Raw genomic sequence first — 23656 nt, forward strand, 5'->3', positions numbered from 1 at the left:
ATAAAAATCATTTGTGGCTATTTACGGTTAACTATAAAACAACTGTTTAAGCACAAGTCGGCCTGCAGCTGTTGCATAAAGCATCAGGAAAGTTTTAAGTAGGTCATGCAATTTAACTTGCGACGTGACCAAGTTGGACTCGTATTCAATTATTCCCAGAGGGAGGATCCTATACTGGGAAGTGAACGCAACCTCATTTATATTTTATACGAAGGAAATTATGCAATAATTATGTGCAACGATCTTTTGTGGTCATTTGAATATAGTAATAGTAGAGCGGGATAAAAAAATGTTTTCATTCTTTTTTCCTGTCCATTTTTTGCAGTGAACAAGGAATATTTACAGACTAATATAACCGTAGCCCGGCGACTTGAAAAATGCGATGTTAATTGTTTAAAGCATTAGGAAATTTTTGTGCCATCAGTATCTTACCCCACAGTCGTATAGTAAGGTGGGGGAGACGGGAAACCTTTACCACATAATATCCAAAAATCCTAATCGTGTTTTAAACAATTATCAAAGGTTTATGGGAGTCGTAAAGATACGTTTTACAATTGGGGGACAAGAAAGCAGAATAAAAAGGTGTCCCATCTTTCCCCACCACAATATATCTAAAACTCAAACCGACCTGTCGAGTAATTTTGTGCTGGATTTTTCGTATTTTTCAATGAGAGCTGGCACTTGCGTGTCATCGTCGCATACATTGCCCCAGCCCATTACCTGCGCCAGGTCGTTGCCAGTTCCCAGCGGCAGGACGCCGACTTGCGCCTGATCAGAGAAATTAGATCAATAGTAATAAGATGCAAGAGAGCCTAGTATTTGAACACACGGAAGGCGGGCCGATATGTACAAGACTTTGATTGTCTTACTTTGTTGTTAAGGTTCAGTTTGTCCATCTCACTTAGCACCCAGCCAATAGAACCGTCACCACCGCAAATTAGGATGCGAAAAGTCTCGAATTTTCGGAACATTTTAAGCCTGAAAAATAGATGAAAAATAGAGTGAGATTTTTAAAACACTGAAAAAATGCTTGTTCAATATGGAATTAGATTGCTATTTGGAAGTACTTTGATTTGAGACGTTATTTTGGGAATAAAGGGCCGTATATATATGGCAGTCTCAATAATTTTAGTTGCACTAAAAATGTATACGTAGTATGGGCACAGATAAACACATTAATTATACAGACCGTAATTTTCGCCTAAAACTTATTGTGACTAAATGTTGTGATAAATAAAACGTGTCTGTATCTCGAAGAATCAGCACTTACCCGACTTGTGGTCCTGAACACATGAGGTCAAACACTTGAGCAGGATTGAGAAACTGACGAAAACGACGGAGAAACTTCACTCCTTGGTTGTCGCCGCTTTTGGAGTTCACAAACACAAGTAAAGGGCTTGAACACTGCGGAGTCGGGAGCGCTTGCCAGAACTCTGACAACAAATTTAGATTTCAAAGTATTGACCAAAGGAATACGATTCCTGTTGAGGCTATTTTTGGCAAGCAAACAGCTGGATGGAAGAAGGCCGATACGTGGCAAGTAACGAATGTAATTCAGCAATCCTCCCGAGGTAAGGAAACGACCTGGGAGTCTATTACCGATAACAACTGATGCCCCGACAAATAATTAAACCCATGAGTGATTAACGACTAGTGAATGAAATTTTCGATTTTTGTAAAAAGAAGTAGGTCTATATAGTGGTTTCGTGAACGTTTTTTGGGTTTACAACTTGCATTAAACTATTTAAAAGTCAATAAGGTGGCAAAAAAACACGAAAAACAACATGTCATTTTTAACTATAAAGAAATGCGATCTAAACTTAAACATTTCATAAGCAAACGTACAGAAGTAACGTATAGTGGGGTACGAAAGATGGGACACCTTTTCATTCTGTTTTCTCGTCCTATTTGGTAGGAAACAAAGAATTTCAAAGAATAGACCGTTGTTAATTGTTTAAAACACGATCAGGATATTTAGACATTATGTGCTGAAGGTGTCTCATCTCTCCCCACCCTAACTATATGTCATAAAATGTGTTTCTTACCATCGGAGTCTTGCGTGTGGATAGCGGTCGGTGGTATGATGGAAAGTTTACAAGAACCAAGCGAGCATTTGGCAGGCATCTGTGTTTTGCATGACGCGTGTACCTGGTCGTATTATTACGTCATATAGAGAATTGTTGGAAATTATTTGGGAATTCGACACATTAAACACGGTTAATGGTTAACGCGGAGCGGGGAAGTGGCCTATTTATATACACCGATTTATTATGACGTAACAAAGGCTTCTGTGAAAAAATAGTTCAGACATAGCGGTTGGAATTTTAAAGGGAAAGGCATTCGTCGCTGAAGACATTGCGTAGTTTTTTTTACATTTAAAATAAACTGTGTACTTAATAAACATACAGACCATGCAGCAGGCAGACTCGGCATGATTTTTTTAGGTTTTATTTGAAAAAAATGTGAATACTTTTTTAAAAATTTGAAACATATTAAAATTCAAACTTTTTTGCTGTTATTTTTGTAAATTTTTTATTTAGTTTAAATTGAAAACATGAGCCCTTTTATTGGAGGGATTTAAAGTACACCCGCTTACCATACTACGGCACCATAAGCATCTACTGTCCTGCAGTCGGAGTACGCTCCCACACGTCTTTTCACACACAACACACTTGGCGCTAACAGGGAGGTTTCCTTCCAACCACTGATGTGGTATCCATAGCTGGAATTATAAAGTGTGATGAACAAGTTAATATATAATAGGGTGGGGAAGACGGGACACCTTTGGTACATAATATTTAAATATCCGGTTTTAAACAATTAACAACGGTAAATGGGAGTCGTGAGGATACGGTTTTATAATTCTTTAAGTGCTCTTTGTTTACTACCAAATTAGACGAAAAGATGTCCCACCTCCCCTACTCTACTATTTAAGTGTTATGGTTAGGTTAACATAACAAGCTATAGTAAAGTGTAAACTGTGAGATTTTAATGTACTTTATTCTTTGGGACAGCATTATATGCCTGCATATGCCCAAACTGCAAACGTGGTATTTTCGTATGGAGTTTGATATTCCCATTGGGAATAAATCTTTATAAATCAAATACAACTTGGCTAGGCTTGCCATGGAAAGACGCAGGATAGATAAATCATTCTACCAAACACACACACGCACACTAGACTATAAATATCCATCGAAAAGACGACATGATTCGGCAAGTGCTCATATTGATAGGCCTAGCTAGGCGGAAAATGTAATGGTGCGTATACGGTGCGTGGATACACAACATTTCCGTGGAATTCTGGCCAACAAAAATAGACCAGGCAGGCCGCTGTAGAAATTTTGACATGGAAAAGGATAGGAAGTTAATGATGCGCAAGAGTAGGCTCCATTGCTATACACGTATATATCAACAAAAGCCAAATGCTTGCCGAATCGCATATGCTACCCATTGTACCCATGGTCACGTATATGGAACGGGGTAATTGGTATCACCTAAACCCCATACTTCTTGATCGTGTTTTAAAGGATAAACGACGCTTTTCAAGAGTGGCGAGAGTACGGTTATTTAACTTGTAAATTTGATAAGTTTACTACTAAATGGGACAAGAAAATTGAATGAATACATGTCTGGTCTTATCACATCGTACCATATTATTATTATCCTTAAACAAGTACGGTGAGGTATATTATTAAGTGTCAATGGACAAGACACAGGGAAAACCATAATATCCCGTATCATGGAATACAAAACGTCTTCAGATAACAAAAACAAAAACGACAGAAGAGTTCTTTGACATTTATAATCATATGATATGATTGGTAGTTCTTACCCCATCCTCGTCTTCAATGACACTCTTGCCCACTGTGGCCAGTGTTGCCCATTTGCAGCTGTTCGGAGCTTTGGATGCGCATCGCTTGTGAACTTTAAACTTGCAAACTGAAAGAATGGAAACACTGTAATTGCAGCATAAAGTCTGTTTTCGAATCGAGTGGCTCTGCTGGCGCGCAAAGCGAAATATGGGATAGTATAAATAATGCAAGCATCAACTTAAATTTTGAGATGAAATACAGAGCAAATAACCGGCGCCATAGCACATTTGCTTGAGTAATTGGTTCAAGGATCTTCGCTGGTACCATTGTGGCCTTATGGGCGTATATGTCTTTGGGCAAGACACTTAACGGCAATTGCTTCAACCCAGTGGACATTAATGGGTTGTCCAAAATATCGGCAACACAAAAAATATGAAAAAAAATTCCCCCAGAATAATCACATATAAAGTAACATCGTAAGCTGGCACGAGGTGTAGGAAACAGAACACCAGTGTTTAACGACTGTCGTTTTCCGTCCACGCGAGGATAAGGTAAGTTACATTTCTTCATTTAAATAATATAAACCGCACTTGTTGGTCTTATAATGCAATACGCAGCTGCACTATAAGAGCCCTAAATTAACATCAATTAGACTCTTAGACAATGCTTTTAAACCGGCGATGAACTCATTTCTCGGGTCAAGCAGGACGTAATAGCATGTGCAAATCCTATGCAAATCTCGTATAAGGCTAATGCACTCACCGTCGCAGGACAAGCCATGATTCATCACACCTGATAGCACCTCACGACACACATTGCAGTAGGTAGGCCGGTTATGGGTACAGGCGTACCAGTTATGTCCGTCCGTGAAGTTATCCATGTAAACTTGATGCGGCTGCAAGAAACTAGTTTAAACCGGTTGTAACATAAATCTGATTCCTAACGGATCTGTGTATGCACACAGGCAGTTATGCCGCGGCTGTAAAACATCGTCATCATATTTGACCTTTCGGAACTGCCGTCTTTTTACACTAAAGTAGTTTACCTACCCTGTTTTCTACTCACTATACCATGTCGCCTCTCGCTGCTATTTACACAGCTGACGACCGACCTAAAACAGACTACTAGTACTACTACTACGCATTTCTTGCAAAGCGATCTGGAATAAGATTGCAAGCAAAGCGCTCCAATTAGCAAATGTAAACGCGGTAACTTATCGATCGAGCGGACGAGCAGGGCGGAAAGCGACGAACGGTCACTCCGAAATGACAATAATTCAATTTTAATCTTTCTTGCTTGCCCACGGTCGATGGTGGCTTCTCAAACCACACTTACTGACAACTGCATTGAAATAAAGAGAAAATGATAACTAAGTAAGATGAACTTAACGAACATGGGGCAAAAGGGAATTTTGTCGATTACGAAGTAGTTATAGGCTTACAAAGGGAGGGCGAAGTTCGGTTCATTTCACGACCATGCGCAACTGATCGGTGTTTATTTTAAGATTGTATGTATATGCGCACTGGAAGATTTGACAAACATCACGAACTTGGCACCGATTTCATGAAAACGCACAAACACATAGCCATTTCAGATCAACAATTCTCGTACGAGTTTATTTATAAATGCTCTTTAGAAAAACTGTAAGGAATACTCCAATACACATAATAAACGAGCTACCTTCTAGCGCTGTTTAATTTCCCAAGCACTCATTCAGTCCACGCCTTAATAGTAATAAACTGTCTTAGGCATTGCAGTACAGCTAGACTAGGACACGGCAGACCGGAAATCCGCTAAGCTTCCAACGCGTCATTCACTTACAATTGCTAGTATATTCGTGGAATCAGTGCAAAGAACTCTTAACTTAAAGCTAGGCGAGTAAACAGCGACGATCGGTAACTCGATTCCCGGTGGGCGGGGTGAAACAGGTACTACCGAGATATTTTCACGGTTTCTTCTGACAAACAATGAATCCACACGCCGAAAATAGAAGCAGAAACTCAGTAGGTAGGTTCGTTCCGTTGGCGAAATCGATCTAATGAATCGATAGTTTGCACACGGTGATCAATGCTCTGCGAGCGCTGAATTAACTTTAAAATTATACCGGACCGACACGATTATCTAAAAGTTATTGGAACACCGAAGCGCAGCGTCCCCTGGTCCCTAGGGATACTGAAATATGAACGCATTTTCCCTAAGCTTGAATATTGCTGCAATATAGCAACTGTCCGAATATAACTTCTTTATAAGACATTTCTAACCTAAACTAAAAGGCGAACGGCCGAGATGTCAAGCTGAATTAACTATCTATGTAAACAACTTCTATGGAATGCTAACACGGGAACAAAGAAGTTATGACGGCTCTTTATTCAGCTAACGACCACGGCGAATGGCATCCGTCCATGGTTCCTTAACCTCGTTAAAAGTTTGCCTTTGAAGGCATAAAAATAGACATCCCGATTCGTAACTGCCTCAGGTATTCATTCTGGGATGCAACTGTTGGTTTGGAAACGACAGCTGTGGTTTTAGAAAATCCCTGGCTAAGCCCTGCCGAACTTGGCTGTTCTAGACTGACGTAATACGGCTTTCGCAAATACTTGTTTTGTGCATCGGTTGGGTGTAAAAATAAAGTCTTAACATATTTTTTCTGTTTTTTTTGGTGCTAGAAAATAACGACAGAGTCAAGACTATCCGCGTCTACGTAATTCTTACGGAGTTGCCTAGCGACACTTGTCAGAAATAACGAGAACAGCAACTGCCTGATGCGATAGTTGGGCAAGCGAACTATAAAACGATCTCTTTACGTCTATGCAAACACCGCACACCGCGAGCACCGCCGTAAACAAGCAAGGTGCGTAATCTAAGAACTGCCGTCATCAGAATGGCAGATGCTTCTCATTGAGGAAACAGGCCGCATTATAATATAGTGTGACGTTTTCAGCAACGGTGTGCACGTACTTCCTTGCTTTTACGAATCTATCAGAGTCCATTATAAATCTATTCTTCAAGGAGCTGATAAAACGCAGGCGCTTGTGTCTTTCAAGCACATTATAAAATCCGAATAATAATAAAAAGAAACGTGCGATGTCAACAGTATGTTGAAAGGTTTAAAAGCTGTCTTCTATATGAACGCACTAATATTCTTTTAAAACTAACCACTAAACTACCATGTATTAACAACGTTGAAAAACAGGCTAGCATACATATCGTACACAAGCCTTAATAGCAACTTACAGAGTAAAACTCCCCGCCCTGCACAGCTTTTAATGCGGAAATCCATTCGTCCATCTCGCTGCGGGAAGCAGCACAAAGGATCATCGTTGGAAACGACCCTATTATCTGCGGATATCAACAAAGGTAAACTATCTACGGTAAAGCAGAAGTACAAACGGCTGTATAAAGGTTAACACTAGTCTGCAAGCTATTTTGGCGTATCGCAAAAACATAGGCGACGCCAATTTCTCCTAATGCTTATACAAGTTTTTCTTTACATCAAATCAGTACACCGATCGTTAAAAATATACTATAGTTTATTTTAGAAATTCGCCATAAAAAAAACTATGTAAACTGCCTAACCAGGCTTAAAATAACAGGCATGTCACTGCGGTTAGAATAGAGCAGTTATATTTCCAGTTATTCTGGTTAAAACTGGACAGAACTGGACAAAATAATCGTTTTTTGCTGGGGAATGTTTCACTCGTATGGAGAAGATGTTCTAGCCCTAGGCGACGTAAGCCGCATTGCATTACATTTAGTGGTATGAGGTAACCAACGTTTTCGACGCTCGGAAATAGACGTTCAGAAATAAACGGGAAGTCGAACTGCATAAAATGTGAGTGGGCGTATACCGAGTTATTTCTGCACCATTATAAGAGCGCAGTTTAAACAAGGGTACCGAGAAACTGCAGTTTACGTTCTTCGTGCTTCGCTCCGCTACGCTGGAGTCCGTAAGGTCGAGTTCGCTGAAGATTTCCGACTGAAAATAAAGGTTGTTTTGAAAATATAGGAATCGGAAACGCGTGAGGTTTTGTATAGAGTGTACGTTAAAAATGGAAAACCTTAAAAAATAAGAAAAGTTTACATATCTCAGTATGTGTTTATGTTTTTTGAAAATGAGTAAGCTCGATTGATGTTATCATATATATAGGGTCATAGGTTTAGGAGAAAAGCTTCAATTTAGCGGACAGCGATCGTGTATAAAAGAATATTCCTGACTGTTCAAACATGTGTTTATGCGAAAATACCCGACTGGTGAATTCGGCGTTACATTTTATAATTATTATCAGCAAATCTAGGGTAATCACTGCTTACTATATAAATAAACAGTGGGGTATTTTAATAAACAATACTGATAGACTGATGGTACAATTGATTTTTTTGAATAAGAATAAGACTTGTTTTTTTTAGATATTTCGATTTTTACTAAACGCAGTTATCAGTTTCGATAAAACATCTGGACATTTTTTCGTTTCAATCGCAGAATGGTAAAAGTAGAAAATTCTGTTTTTGTTAAATGTCGCAGAAAATAAAAATTAAACCTAAACTAAAGTCTGATTTATACCAAAGTGAAATATTTAAAATGTTGTTTTCCTGCTTTTTCAGACACAAATATAGTACACATTTTTTTACAGCATTTCGAAATGTTTTTTATATATGGTGCAGTTTCATTGCATATTAAACTATAGTACTGCGGGGTAAATTTTTGTAACCGCGTTTCAAACAGTCAACAACGCTCTTTTAGACGCGTGGGGGACTACGGTTATATTATTTCATAAATATTTATTGTTTGCTAAAAAATGGGACGAGAAAAGATAATGAAGATGTCTCATCTTACCCCAACGGACTAAAAATTCGAGTTTATTCGGTGTTAGTATATTGTTTACTAACAAATGTGGCGAGAAAATAATAAAAAGATGTCCTATCTTACCCTAACCGACTATAAATTCATTTTTATTCCATTTTAGTATATTATTTACTAAAAAAATGGGACGAAAATAAAGATGTCCCATTTTACCCCAAAAAGACTACACATTTATTTTTATTCTGTTTTAGTATATATCAACAAGCAAGTGGTGCTGGAAGAGAGGCATAAAGTTACGAACATGTACCATATAACATTAATACTCATATACTTACGTCTTCATGTTTAGCGTAGAACAAACGTCGCGGCCTCAACTTGAAGTAACGTGGTCGCCACCGCTGTTAATGAATAGAAAACGAATAAGATTGTTTACAATCAAGTCATAACGCTGATACAACCAGAATATAAATGAACGAACATAGGAACTGCCATGATAGGAAGAGAGTAAGAAATCGTGTAGAGTTTTTTGCATTTGGTACTATAAAAAGTTATCATTTAAAAATCAATACTTCGCATTTGTGTTAAAAAAGGGCGAAGAAACTATTTGTTTTATCTTTTGTTTGAGTATTCGTATACATACGAATACAACCAATGTGTTAATTAAATTTGTTTTAATATAATTTTTCATTTTGGGATAAAATGCAAAATACTAAGAATTTACGAGTGACTTAACAAAGATTCAATCACTCTTTTTAAAAAGACGCTATATACTCTGTAAATGCAATTACACGTAGGGGTGGGAGAAGATGGGACACCTTTAGCTCATAATATTCAAATAACGTGATCTTGTTTTAAAAATGTAATAACGGTCTACGAGAGTCGTAAAGATACTGTTTTATAATTCTTTGAATGCTTTTTTTTGTACTACCAAATGGGACGATAAAACAGAATGAAAAGATGTCCCATCTTCCCCACTCTGTTATAGTATATATATTGTGTTTAAAAGCATTAAAGTAAAACTTACCTGAAACGACGACGTAGTCTGCTTGAGCAAGTAACCTTCCTTTATGCAAACCTGAATAAAATAAACTTCTGTTAGACTTTTAACCTGTAAATATAAACGGCTTATAAACTGGCTACAATATACGTCTTACAGTAACGGAAATTATAGACATATGTTTGCTGTATAAGAGTAGGCTCAAGCACCTTGTGTTTTCTGATTGCTTCTGTGGCATATCTTTTAGGTTGCTGCCCGAACATGGCAAAAAAGTATGCTGTGCACAACAGAATAAATTCGCTTCGCAATAAGGGTTCTGGTTATAACGCGTTAATATCCATGCGAAGATAAGCCTGATGCTTCCGCTTCCTTTATACAGCATAAGGGCGGTCCTATTATAATTGAATTAGACTTGGCCATTTGTAAGTTGAAATTAACTGAAAGGCATGCCAACACATTAAGTGTGAAGAATAGACAAGCAGCAGCCGTTGTAATAGAGAGCAAGTCAAGCCCAAGCCACGTATTAAAAGTTGGATCCATGCCTTGCGAACACACATAACTTGTACATACATGTCAGTCAATACTGTCAGCTGTGCTACTAATTCAATACAGTACTATACGGCATAGTTTAACTGCAACAACCTGCTTTATGTTACCTTAACCCAAACACGCCAGAGCTTAAGGTTAACTTAATACAACTGAAAATCTGGTGTTTTTGGAAAACACAAATCGATTCTTTGCTGCGTCAATTTAAAATGTGAAGCCGCTGTGGCAGAAAAGTTGTATAAGATAAAAGCTGGGTCGACTCGTGCTAATTTACGCGTTTTCTGGTCGAACGAATGCTTTAAATATATATCGACAGGAAATCTATAAAAAATGCTATACGTATATGGTGTACACTGTACACATATACAAGGCACGTGGAAGTCAAAACGCGGGAATTTTGACGCGTTTTGCACGGTTGTTTCACGTCAAAGGTAGCACTACGGCGGGGAAATGTCCCTTCGATATTTTGCGTACTCACTGGTCGCAGTTACGAGTCATGGTCGTATCGCTAGTGTTCAAGTGCTAACGTTTTGCTAGGGACGGGAAAAAAGTCCCTCGTGCCGATTTTGAGAACGCTTGAATGAACAAAAAGAATCGTTACGGGTGTTCCACACTGGCTCAGAAGTCGCTTTTGTTGCAATACCAAAGAAAAGTCGAAGGAATTTACAAAGAGGGAAATTTCGAGTTTTTTTTAGAACAATTTGCTGAAAGGTTTGCATTACCATAAATACCACATAAATAAATACTGAAAAATGGGTAAAAGTGGGAACGGTGTTTTCCGAACTAATGTATGAAATAATGACGTAAATTACAGTAAATACGCAACTGTTAACTCGTTTATTTCTATTCTGAAAAAAAAGTTAATTATTGTTAAAGAGAATGAAATGTGCGGAGTGTAGCTACTAATGGGAGTTTCAAACCGAAGAGTTTTCTTTAATTGAATAATAGCGATTCATTGATAAACAGTAGTGGAATAACTGGATTCTAAAATATACAAAATAAATTACGTGTTATACGTTTATTGCGCTACCACAAGTTTATTGACGGTGCTTTCTTAAGGAAATGCAATTTCACAAAGTTGAGTCCATAGCGAGCCAGAGCGGGAGTAATTATTTAAAAATATAGCCGCGCGGTGGCGACCATGAGAATACAAAAATTGATAACATTTTATTACATAAATTCGGCTGCTTTTGACTGGGGTAAACAGTTGTTATAACACTACAATTAAAACGAATGTAATGAACCTTGTTACGACCACCCAGAAACACAAAATTTAGTTGTATAACAGACACACGGGAATATCCGATTCGGGTTATAAGTTATTAAAGTAAATGATGCTGTCTGATGTGGTAAGTCGTGTTTTAAATTTATTTATTGGAATTTACAAGCGAGTTGAAGGAAATTGAAACCGAAACGAGTGTCAGGAAATGGCGTGAGACATTGTTGTGAAGAAAGGTATTTAGGAGGCGGGTTTTCCATTCATGTATCCGGGCATAAGTCCCAATACAATAGAATTGTGGCTTCCTGGTTTTTATACACTGTCACACAAAACATGGGGTAAAATTTGTATGATAATTTATGGTTCAATTGTTCGGGGACGACATACCAGCAACCGACCGCAACGTAATCGGTGTTTAAAAATACTGTAAAGAGAAGGTTCATAAGAGTCCATTGTTCAGTGTATCGTAACGACTTAACGGAATGGTTAAATAACATGATAATAACTCGCGGGAGTCGTAAGCACGATTGTAGCTGAAATGGGATACAAATTATATTTAAAGCGAACCCCACCCAGCCCTTCACGATAAACGTGTTACGCAGTTGCATATGATATGCCAACATGATTTTTTAAGATTGTGTGCGTGCCTAATCTATTGTGGAAGTCATATTCTAGTCAGTTGAATTCATAATATTTACACATTTGAAGTGTTTTTAGCTCGTAACGTGGTGTATGCTGATGTAGTACCACCAAACGGCAGAAGGGGCAAACAACACGGGGAAGCTAATTAAATTAGTCATTCTAAATCCATATCTCCAGTAAATCAACAGTCCCCATAGATCGTCGTTCAACGATTGCTTGTCGCTATAAATATCCCGCGCATGATGCAGCGAATACTTAGGATTGGGTATTGATTACCGAGATATTGGCTTTTCGTCACGTTTGCTCACGTTAGAAAGCAAATCGCCAGCCCCACCAATATTGCGGCAGCAATAAGATGGGAATAAAAGAGGAAGTAATACTCCACCGATGCAAAGACGACTCTTTGTTGAACAAACGGTCCTAAATATACCGCCGTATACAACGCGTTTACCGATTTTATTCGGAGAAAACTGAAACGGACAAGCTTTGGCGTCAGGGTAAATTTGCCCAGTAAGGCAGGGGTAATTCTATCAATCATATTTTGGTAATACAGAGGCCAATCTATTTCCGCTTAAGCACTCCTAAAACAGCCTATCTGTATATATTTTCGTCATAACAGTATTGAATTAATGTCGACCGATATTTTCTCCTTGAGTAGCTTTCCTTTTGCAGGATGCAGCAGATTTATAGATACCGGTTCTCTTTATAGACCGGTGAAACAAATTAGTTATGGAATGCACTTTCTGTGTTAAAATGGTCGCTGATCAATTAATGGCTTCGCCTTATTCTGGCCGAGTATTGGCGTGGGAATACGCAAGCCGATGAGCGACTTTTAAACCCACTGGATGGGAATAGTGGAAACCAAGCGTGGTAACCACTCCGTCCCCTCTCTCTCGGCGCCATCGCAGGTCACGATACCCGAAGGAAGGCCTGAGGCTGTGATGGCGCCATGTTCCCAAAATAGGACAACTCCTCAGTGCGCTTGGACGGTCATAACAACTGGTAGAATGTATTGTGTTCAATCAGTGACTTTTCCGGTGCACATTGGGTGCGTATACGTTTCCTCCATAGCCCATACAGAACAAGAGTAAATGAGCTACCACCAAGCCCGATTTTAAATTACACCCAGCTCAAAACGTCCAATCGGGGACGGTTTAACAAGCTGCGGCATCGTAAACTATATTTACTACCGGCATGCGGAGGTCGAGCGCGTTCGTGAATTTCTGCCCTTTGATTTTAACTAGGGAATTGCTTTGACGGGTTGAATTAACCTAGCAGAGATGTTTTTGTGCGTCTTGTGTTTACTAGAAAAATAAACCGGGGTCCAATCATAATATTAGTTCCTGCGTAACACGGTGTGCGTTTCTTCGATCATTTTTCGCGAAACATGCAAACGTTTCTTGCGAAATTGCGCAAAATTATAGATAAACGTCGGAGAAAAATCAAACGAAAGACGGGGTCATTCGTGGACACGAAAAAATTACGTTTTTTTAAAAACAAATTGACCGCAAAAAAACAGCCCATAACACGAAACCAAACCGGAAAACAAAGAACAAGAAAGGGAACCAAATGCCCTGGCCTGAAAGCCTGTCATTCACAGAACGGAAATTCTATAAATAATAAATTTAAAATCTTTAAGGCACAGAACCCTTTCCATAGTAGCGAGGCACAGCGTCACTGAGTGCTGTAGAATTGGTGAATCATATACCTTTTTGACGTATTCAAACAGTTCCTAACGAAATTATGTCCTCTTGAGTCTTGACACATATAATCGTTTGACGTCACAACCTTTGAAGATTATTAACCACGAAAAACGTTCACCGAAAAATGCCAAAATTACGCAAGATGTACTCCCAGCTTGACCAACAAGGCAACACAGGGCTATTAATAGTTATTTAATATTGAAATACAAACATGAGTAGAGAAATGAAAACCGCTTTCTCCTAACCTTTCTTTTGAGTTGCTTTTGAGTGGAGACCTTCCTTAGAAGTCCTTTCGATATTTCTACTTGAGTTTCCCCATCACTGTCAGATGACATCATGATTTCTGATCCAACCGTCATGTTCTTGAGTTGCTTTTTAGATTTACTGAAAAGTAAAGAGCTTTTTACATTATAATTGTGCCGCAGCATCTAAACATATGTTGAAGGCCTGAATGGGACTTGACCAAGCTTTTTTGGGTATTTCTGAAGAGAATATATTTCTTGAGCTGCTTTTTATTTACTGAAAAGTGAAGAGCTTATATGTCATAACAAGGCCACATCATCTTAACATATATTGAAGGCATGAATGGAACTTGACTACTTGACTGAGCTTTTTTTGGATTTTTAAAAGAGAATATATTAATATTATAATTATATTGTAGCGTATAAACATATGCTTAAAGCATGAATGGGACTTGACTGAGCTGCTTATAGGAATTTATATCATGCGATCTTGGACTAATGAAGCCTGTAGGCATAAAAAATGATTGAACTATTATAACTGCTATAACTAATGCATCCATGAATAATGATTATGCAAAAATAAAATAAGTAACAAAAATCTGAAATTGAGCATACATTATAATCTGAACACAATTTTACTGTAAAATTTGAATAGAAATTATTGTCACCTAAGCTTGTGGTCACTAAGCCATATTTACTTAACCTAGAAAAAAATTATGGCTAAATCCAACTGACATGAACATATGTTCTAGCCCACCATGTTATGAATATTTTAACAGGTACGATTTAATTTTCTACTTAATGTTAAAAATAAAATCTGGTCTGTTGACCATTGGGCCCAATAATTTGATGTAGGTAGTTAGTGGAAATACCATAACACTGTAGATAGTTCAAACTCACCTTAATTCAAGGTAACTCTCCGATGACATTTGCGGTTTCTTTTGTGGTGCGCTGAATTTCTTTTTAAAACTAAGTTTCTTTGGCATTCACGAAAATATATTCTTAAAATTGAAAATTAAACAAGCCACATCAATGTAGCTCTTTCTTACTAATAAATAAATAAATCAACCTGATAAACAGAAATTGCCTGTTTAGTATTATAAACTAAACATTATACAAGTTATTTCAATATTAATACTATGAATGTCTTACTGTCTTGGCTGGTCGTAACAAACTGATAAGTCTGCCCAGAAAATTGGACCTAAATATTCAGAAAAGGTTTACATGATTATATTATAAATGATTTATCGGCACATAAATATTGAACGAATTACAGAATGTTGCCGTTGCAGAATAGCAGAAAACAACCATTTAAGCAATGAAGCCATATATGTAGCATAGCAAACAGGAGATAAAAAGCTGGCTAAGCATTACTAAAAATACACGCATATGCGATTAGGCTAAATAAAAAAATATATAATATACATTACTGATTCGTAAACCTATAGCAAAAACTGCTATTTATACATAATATAAAATAACTGATGTATAACAGAAACAGCATAATTACTCGATATGAGTATAAATTGTTTAAACACTGGAATTTCTACAACTGCCTTTATATAATGATACAAAGAAATAAAAGTACCTTAGGAACTGGTACAATAGTCAGTAGGTAACATAGAATAACACAAGAGTACAGATAAAGACTAAAGATAGCTGAAAAAATATGTAAATTTGTAAACTACACTTTGAAATTTATCTGAGAAAGTTTACGATAAATAATTGCTATATTAACCTGACAGTCTGTGGTAAATGTTGTAACCTATACCACACACATTATTAACACATGCTATTTGCAAAGTGCCTTGCTATTTACATACCTCAACCTATGCTTTATTTCCACAATTCATGGTATTTGTCAAAATGCCTTATGTATTGTAATGTCTGCTCATTGAATATAGGGTGTTATATAAGATAGATCTGGCCTTTTATTTAAACCTGATGTACGCCATGAAACAATAACGACAAGCAGAAAATAGGACCAAAATAAAGCTCACTGAAAATAAAATTATCATGTTGAACCAGATATAGGTTGAACTTTAGACACCATACATATCATATAAACAGATTGCATTGTGTGACTCAAAATAGAGTATATCCCGCATGTGGTCACATTACACAGTGCAGAAGGTCGGACGAATAAATGTACAACAATAATTTGATATATGTCATTAATTATTTAAACTAGACTTGAATACAATGTGGCCAATTTGAAATTTAAATAACATATTTTGACCGAACAATTGCTATATATGTATCTATATTTTAGGAGGCTTAAATTATATATGGCACAAATAACCAAACTACAATACAATCTTGGAGAACCATTGTATTACAACATGTACCTTGAGATCCACATTGTTCGTCTACTACACCTTGTCAAAACACACACACCTCCTTTGATTAGCACGCTCGGTACTTCTGATAAAGCAGACGTTGTTGGTTTACGAAGAACTGAATAAAATTCGCCATGAAAGAAACGCAGAGTGTTGCGTTTTACACTCTCTCGTTGTTTCGCAGTTCATAGCTCAATAGCGCCACGAAGCATGAAGGATACAGAATTTCACGGACCTTTTAAATGTCTACTCCGAAATCAACAACTTTACACACTCAACGATGCATGTAAAAGTTCCAGCCCCTTATATCACGCGCTGTGATGCTTAAAAAAAATAGCGCTGTCATGCCCTAAATTTCATACAGTAGGAGTGGGGAAAACGGGACACATTTAGCACATCATATTTAAGTATCCTTATCGTGTTTTAAACGATTAACAACTGTTTAGGAAGTAAAGAGGGTGTGTTTTTATAATTTTTCGAATGTACCTTGTGTACCACCAAATGGGGCAAGAAAATAGAATAAAAAGGTGTCCTTATCTTCCCCACCCTACTACATAACCAGATTACACTAACTTTTTTATTAGTTGCAACATTAATTCAATTGTCAAACATTTAGAAATCTTGTGTACCTGTACAACTTTTATTCCAGGCGAATTATATAAATCTTTAACACAACAGAAACAAGTGTCAATAAAAACACAACATTTCACAATTGTTTATATACAACTAACAGAGTACATAATACATTAATATAATTATATCAATCCCAGAATAAAACAAACTTTTGTTGCACATAACTCTAGACAGCCAGCTTAAAACTTCAACACGGAATGCGGGAACAGGCAGAACAGTAACTGTATGGTGCATGCATTGTAACAGTAATGTTTTGTTGCTCTAGGAGTACATGGCACTAAATGTACAGGGCATGACATTTACAGATCCTTTTTGTTGGTTTCACCAGCAAGCTCATTCTGTAAGTTGGCATGTTCAGTCATCAAGCGATCATATTCTGCATTAGTAGCTTCAGCCTGTGATTTCATTGCCTCCACACTGGCCTCAGCTGCAGCCGTGGCTGTATAACACAAATAAAAAAAAGTGATTAGGCATTGGATGAGCTACAAAAGTATGCAATATATACTTAACATAGTAGGATAAAAACAACTTTATAATTGGGAGTTATAGGGAAGTGCACCTTAGTGCAGTATGGTTGTTTTGTGATACATTTAATCAGGTAATTCAAATGTATTAAACAAAGAATAGCCAAGAAGGAAAAAAGTCAAACTCCACTGTAAGTCTGTTCCCACGCATATTTTACCAATTTACTTGCTGTTTGACACTACAGTCTAATCACGATTCACAATGTATTTGATATCTGACTACCTAAAGTTACATTACATAATAGGAAATTAGGAATATAGAATAACATTGTTTTTATTTGCGACTTAAATTGTAATTAATTACCTTTTCTGGCTTCCACTAACTTTTCCTTCAGTTTCTCTAGTTCTGCATCCTTTTCCTTATTATCACCACCAGCATTACTGTCGCCAGCTTGGTCCAGTAAATCCTGAGTATTAAGATTAAAGGAGCTGATGTCAAAATGTAAATACAAAATACAATACAAACTTTACTATAAATAATCTGGGTAAAACTGTAAATACGATATGCCTGATTATTTTTACTCTGGTGTAAGTCTAGGGCAATTTAAGTGGAAATTCAAACTTAGGTAAATTAAAGGTATTGTTTTTGTGTTGCACATAAAATTAGTAGCCATGCCTTTAGCAACATCCGCGATTTTGTTAATTAAAATTATCCATTGATTGTTGAACTGAAATATATCCAAATTGGTAAATGTTTATGAATTGAACTACTGTACGTCTATACATGGCGTTATGTGTTGGCGAAAACTAAAGTCCAAAGTTCTTACCTGTGCAGTTCGGGTGGCACTTTCAGCTTGCTTACGGAATGCTTCACCTTGTATTTCAAGAGTTGCACTGTTCGAAATAAGAAGAACCAAACGTCTCAACACCCTAGAAATACAAAGATATTAAAACAGATAACAATTATATTGATTGTATTACGAACAAACAGAAAGTTCATTTACAGTGCAGTTCAAAATTGGTCTATAATTGAGTTTAAAATATTTTTATGTTGTATAACTAACATATGCAATTTTAAGAGTTTTGTGGACTATTGTAGAAAAAAAAAACAGATTTAAAAAAAAGAACTTTTGGTATTGCAATATGATTACTTTACAGGACACTTACAGCCAGAGGAAAAGAGCAAAACCAGATATGTACAAGTTCCTTTGGGCACGGAAAAGCATCATAAGTACATGATCTTGTGCATTTGGATTGTTGGACAAATTAACTTGCTGTGCATCCGGTAAAGAATATTTCCGAACTTCTCTGACAGCATCTACGTTGAATTTAAATTAGTATGCACTGCATCAGCACAAATCAAAACCTATCTATACATATACATATATATATCATTATAATAGGCTAGTCTCATTCTCATCAACAGTTTTTGATTGTTAGATAATTTGGTATTAATGTATTATAATTGACTAAATACTAATTGTATTTATATATAAGTTACCCACTTCAGTAACCAAAGATGGTCCCAACTAAGCTGGACTATTTTGACCCAAAATATTACACGTACATCCATTTTTTTGCTTTTGCATTCATTTATGCAGCATTAACAACTGTGTAGTAGTTCCTTCATTGTAATATGTGTGGCAATGCTATAGCTTACCCAAATAACTTAGGAATTTCAGGATATAATTTTTTTAATATATTGCATTAGTATTCATAGTTTTGAAACATACTTTTAATAAACAATGTAAGAACAAAATACAGAGTTATCAGTTAATTAGGCCTATACCTGCAAAGAGTAAACAGAGTATGGATATTAGCACCATGAAGTAAATATTTCCATAAGATACGAACAACGCAAAGAGTCTTGATCTTAAAATAGATTGCCATCTGCAAAAGAGAAAAACTCATTACATTATAAATAAACTGTCAATTTTTAACAAACATTTTACTCACCTTTTGGAACTAACAAATGGCAGACACAGTAATATACAGACGACGATTTCGGCGTACAGAAATCCGGCTACGAATGTCCATTGAATACTCATGTTAAATTTATATGTCGTATAGTTTTCTAATTTCCGAACAGTATACTGTAATCTAAACAAAATGCGTAAGTGTTAGCATGTACGTTTGAAAGTAAATTAGCTAATGAAGAACTAGAACTACCGCAGTCCACGTAAAAGCCAATTCTCTGTCAACAAACACACAACCTTATATACACGAAGAGATCAAAGTGCACGCACGTTCTGCTTTAGTGAACACGTGAAACATCGATGATGCAAAAGTATCCCCACCTCAAGTCATATGATAGGCCTTTAAAATAGATTAGGACACGTCGCGCTAAGAAGTGATTCTTTTAAATGTAAGGAGCTGCTTGATTGTGCAATAGCGATATTTTACAAGTTATACGAAATTAATTCCATAGCTAAACTTGAAATTCTGTCATGCGTACAAGCCTGACCAAAGAGTTTAAAACCATCTCTTTTAATCTCTTTGACCCAAACTACCCAAACCTAAATCAACAACCACACGAATACCTTCACGATTTGTCATACAAAGTTTGTTAAAAAGAAAAAATGAAGAGTGCATACTGTGAAATCACCAATATGATTGAAAAAATTAAAAATAATACAAGAACGAAGTCAACACTTATTATGGTTTAACAAATAGTTCAAATGGTTTCCACTTCATATGGAAAATTGTTTTTATTTGTCTTTTTCTTCGCTGCACGCGTTTTCCTTTTAGGTTTTTGCTTCTCCTTTTCATTCTGTAATCTTTCTGTTTGCCAAGCTGAACTGGTAGTTGCAGGAGTCTTCTCGTCTGCTGATGTTTGTTGTTCCTACATGAAACAGAAAACAGACTTTAATATAGAGTAGGCTACTGTTGGGTAAGATACACATTCAAATATCCTGATTGTGTTTTAAACAATTAACATTGCTTTATAAAAATTAGAAACCGTTAGGATACAGTTATATAATTGTTTTATAGGACTCTTTATTTACTACCAAAGGGCGAGAAAATAAAATGAAAATGTAAGCTATCTTTTCTTACCCTACTATATCATTTATTCAAGCCAAAGCCATTCATAAGTTGCAGAAAACTTTAACAATTCATGAAACCTGTAATAAACAGTACTTACATTTGGGGTCGAATCTATTGGTTCAACATCTTTGTATTTATTTCGGAGCCGCTCTAAAGTAAGAACTCCACGAAAAAGAAGTTTCCAATTTTTCAAAACTCGTTCCTCGCGTTTTGCAAAAGCACGTTCAGCTGCCAAGGTTTCTTCCTCTTCCCAAGCATCAGTTAATACCTCCTCAAACTCTTTACACACAACATAACCATCCAAACTGAGAAGAATAAAGATTGTGAAATAACTTTACCCTATATTTTCTTTTGGTAATACAAATTTGAACTGACAATTTATTGTACAAGTTGCAGCACAGATAACTTAAAACACTCACGTTGGATGGGGAAACCCATGGTGTGTATCGAACCCAACAACAGCAGAAGCAATATCAATGTTTAGTTTCTTAGCAACGACTTGAAGGTTTGGTAATCTCAAATGAACACATCCAATGGGTAGCATGGATGGCTGGTATAAATCAACATTGCCAAAATCATTTCTTGGTACCTGAAATTATGGTTTGTATTTTTAAGATATGACTTTTTGTAGAGCTTTAAAAATGTAAACCCTAAGTATATTAGCCTTTATTGAATCAATAGGTATTCTCATACCATCAATATCATATTAATCTTCCAAATGATTTGTGACAAATGAATATTATTAGTTACAGAACAACTTGTAAAAAATCCAATCTTACTTTTCCCCCTTCCGCAACAGGAGGTTGGTAAGGGTCACACTGCCATTCTCCAAATAAAGCTAAAGATGGCGTATCTGAGTCCCTCTGAAGCTTTTTATTAAGTAAGTAAGATGCAACCATCTTGTAAGGTTGCTCACCATCTCTTACTGTTAATGCCTAAATATAGACAAAACTGTTAGCACAAAAGAAAGTGTTAATTTAATGTATGATTAAAAACAAATTTCCTTAAGTTTTATTTCATAACTTTAAATTGTTATATTCTTTGCAGGCACAGGCAGCTTTTTTTGTAAAATTATTGTCATTTTTTTTGTCAAGTTAACTTACAGATTGAAGCCATTTCTCTTTGGTGTGCAAACAATGGACAGAGGAACGAGGTAAAACTTCTTCACTTTTAACATAACCAAGGGGTGGCACATCTGGTGGGTATACAGCTTCATATTTTAGCAAATGACGCCGCAGAGCAAAAAGAGGATGGCTCTTGAATGCAGCAATGCTGGTCGGCAATGGCTGTGAAAGCAACTTTGCTTCTAACTGCTTGTTCTCCTCCAAATCTTGAGCCTGAACATTGTATGAGTAAACTGAATTATAACTAAATAAAAATACATATTAATTTGCAGTATCTGATTTCCTCTACAAAACAGAAAAAAAACAGATTATACCATATTTTCACTTAAAATACTTCTGTTTGCATTCAGAACACCCTTTCCCAAGAGTGTATTACAATATAAACATATTGCATTTATTTCCCACTAAGTTTCCAGTATTTACCTTGTTTTTTAGTTTTATAACAGGCAAGTAGATTGTTCCACCAATCTTTTTCAAGGTAACCTATTCTCAGTTTCCTTGTCATAATGAGCCACTGAGAAGCATATCTTGATGTAACATCCTTCACACTATTGTTGCCATCAAATGAAAGAACATATTGAATAGGATTTGTAGTTTTTGATTCAATAGCGTCTGGTTCGTTAATAACACCAGACACACAATCCACTGTCACCCAACCGACCTGGATAAAAAGAAGCATTATTGAATTTCTTGCACAAAAAAAAATTAAAGAAAAAAAGTTGCATATGTAATTTACAAGATTAAGTTGTAAGGTTTTTTGGTAATATTTTAAAATTTTGATAATTAAATTATTGAAGTTAAATGATTTTCCATTATTAAGTTATGAAATAAGCAAACTTGTTTTAAAATATAAACTAATATACATGCTAAGAGCAGTTCAATTGCAACAGCATACACAAACCTTAGCAATATAAACTTCTAGCCATTCATTGATATCTTTTTCACTATTTTGATTGTTTGATTTTGATTTGGTTCCAGATGCTTTCTTCACTGGTTTTTCTGCACAAAGTATAAAAATAAACAGGTATTTAAAAACATATATATATTTTTTAATAAAAAAATTGAAAGAATAGTTGATATACAAAAAACCTTAAGTGGAATTTATGTAAAGGTAAGTACTACATGGTAAAAAAATGATCAGGAAAAGCAACCATTCAGGATAGGTTAAATCAATTTAAAGCTTTTTCATATTAGGAAAAGGAATGATTTAAACCAAGATACAATCAGCAAATGAAGTAAACAATATATATATATATATATATGAAAAAAATGTGTCACAAGCCAATAACCAACTTGTTGGTGGTTTCTTTAACTGGGACGGTCTTGATGTCGAAGGTTTTGCTTTTTTATGCTCCACAGCTTCAAAATCACTGTCCTCATCATCATCAGAGTCAGGTTTTTGATCCGGCAAAAAGTCCTCTTCCTCATCAGATAAAACAACATCTTGTTTCTGGAAAAAAAACAAACACTGGTAATTTAAAAACAATTCTAAAATATTTATCAAACAGTCTAATTTAAGTAATGTGACAACGAGAGTATTTTAACCCTATAATTTCAAAAAACTTAATCCATTAGTGTAAGCATGACGATTTAATAGCATTGCTGACAAACCTGTACTTTCTGTGTCTTTGGTTTGGTTTTATTGCTTCTTGTTTTACGTTTTTTTGTAACAGTTGTTTCAAAATCATTATTCTCCTCGGATAAATGTCCAGAATCCTCAGGGTAAGATTTAATCTGAAAACATCCCACAATGCAGTTTTATTTTATTTGAAACAAACAATAAAAATACAAAAAAATTATCTTAACAGTAGTAATACATCGAAGCGTTCCATACTATATATCACAATACTAACTAGTGAAGTTTGCCAGCATATCAAATATTTTTCACTCACTTTTGAGAGACAACACCCTTATTACAAGAAACAAACCTTAACGGTAGTCTTTCTCAAAGTACGCTTTACTTTGTTTTCTTTCTCTTGTTCTTCATCATTTTTTCGCTTTCGTGTGACTGCATCCTAGAAATGGCAAATAACTATATATATATACAACACCATAGACTTGGGGCAGTAATCCCATATTTTGAGAT

At 36.1% G+C, this 23656-nt stretch overlaps 3 protein-coding genes across 4 annotated transcripts in view; all 3 read right to left on the reverse strand.

Moving 5' to 3' along the window:
- The window catches only part of LOC100183115 (diacylglycerol kinase delta), a 28631-nt gene extending 13584 nt beyond the window's left edge, over positions 1 to 15047 (reverse strand). For both annotated transcript variants that reach the window (XM_018813083.2, XM_026835719.1), the window contains exons 1-13: positions 14866 to 15047; positions 13969 to 14107; positions 9641 to 9691; positions 8952 to 9014; positions 7711 to 7791; positions 7050 to 7154; positions 4578 to 4710; positions 3836 to 3942; positions 2597 to 2722; positions 2046 to 2148; positions 1271 to 1433; positions 870 to 978; positions 629 to 768 (exon numbers count right to left, since the gene is read on the reverse strand). In XM_018813083.2, coding sequence (XP_018668628.1) covers positions 629 to 768; positions 870 to 978; positions 1271 to 1433; positions 2046 to 2148; positions 2597 to 2722; positions 3836 to 3942; positions 4578 to 4710; positions 7050 to 7154; positions 7711 to 7791; positions 8952 to 9014; positions 9641 to 9691; positions 13969 to 14107; positions 14866 to 14951 — 1406 coding nt within the window. In that variant the 5' untranslated portion in view covers positions 14952 to 15047. The remainder of the gene's footprint in view (positions 1 to 628; positions 769 to 869; positions 979 to 1270; positions 1434 to 2045; positions 2149 to 2596; positions 2723 to 3835; positions 3943 to 4577; positions 4711 to 7049; positions 7155 to 7710; positions 7792 to 8951; positions 9015 to 9640; positions 9692 to 13968; positions 14108 to 14865) is intronic.
- A 1876-nt stretch (positions 15048 to 16923) lies between these two features.
- On the reverse strand, positions 16924 to 19572 carry LOC101243120 (B-cell receptor-associated protein 31). The gene is made up of 6 exons (XM_018813082.2): positions 19358 to 19572; positions 19191 to 19291; positions 18569 to 18719; positions 18229 to 18331; positions 17766 to 17868; positions 16924 to 17376 (listed from the first exon to the last, which is right to left on the reverse strand). Exons 1-6 carry the CDS (start codon positions 19447 to 19449, stop codon positions 17237 to 17239), a joined length of 690 nt encoding a protein of 229 aa, XP_018668627.1. The 5' UTR covers positions 19450 to 19572; the 3' UTR covers positions 16924 to 17236.
- Positions 19573 to 19938: 366 nt separating this feature from the next.
- The window catches only part of LOC100177013 (DNA repair protein complementing XP-C cells), an 8389-nt gene continuing 4671 nt past the window's right edge, over positions 19939 to 23656 (reverse strand). Inside the window, exons 14-23 of the mRNA XM_026835497.1 lie at positions 23499 to 23586; positions 23182 to 23304; positions 22864 to 23020; positions 22472 to 22569; positions 21994 to 22231; positions 21550 to 21818; positions 21226 to 21381; positions 20866 to 21035; positions 20544 to 20751; positions 19939 to 20243 (exon numbers count right to left, since the gene is read on the reverse strand). Of these exons, the coding sequence (XP_026691298.1) occupies positions 20076 to 20243; positions 20544 to 20751; positions 20866 to 21035; positions 21226 to 21381; positions 21550 to 21818; positions 21994 to 22231; positions 22472 to 22569; positions 22864 to 23020; positions 23182 to 23304; positions 23499 to 23586 (1675 nt within the window). The 3' untranslated portion in view covers positions 19939 to 20075. The remainder of the gene's footprint in view (positions 20244 to 20543; positions 20752 to 20865; positions 21036 to 21225; positions 21382 to 21549; positions 21819 to 21993; positions 22232 to 22471; positions 22570 to 22863; positions 23021 to 23181; positions 23305 to 23498; positions 23587 to 23656) is intronic.

This window comes from Ciona intestinalis, chromosome 8, assembly GCF_000224145.3.
Source record: "Ciona intestinalis chromosome 8, KH, whole genome shotgun sequence".
Classification (NCBI taxonomy): Eukaryota; Metazoa; Chordata; class Ascidiacea; order Phlebobranchia; family Cionidae; genus Ciona; species Ciona intestinalis.

Excerpts from the sequence above, each read along its gene's own strand:
- LOC101243120 (XM_018813082.2), bottom strand. The coding sequence starts at position 19,449 with ATGAGTATTCAATGGACATTCGTAGCCGGATTTCTGTACGCCGAAATC. Across the intron at positions 18,332-18,568 it reads TTTGCTCTTTTCCTCTGGCT|GGTGTTGAGACGTTTGGTTC; the intron begins GTAAGTGTCCTG and ends TTGTATTTCTAG. Across the intron at positions 17,869-18,228 it reads GTGCCACCCGAACTGCACAG|GATTTACTGGACCAAGCTGG; the intron begins GTAAGAACTTTG and ends CTTAATACTCAG.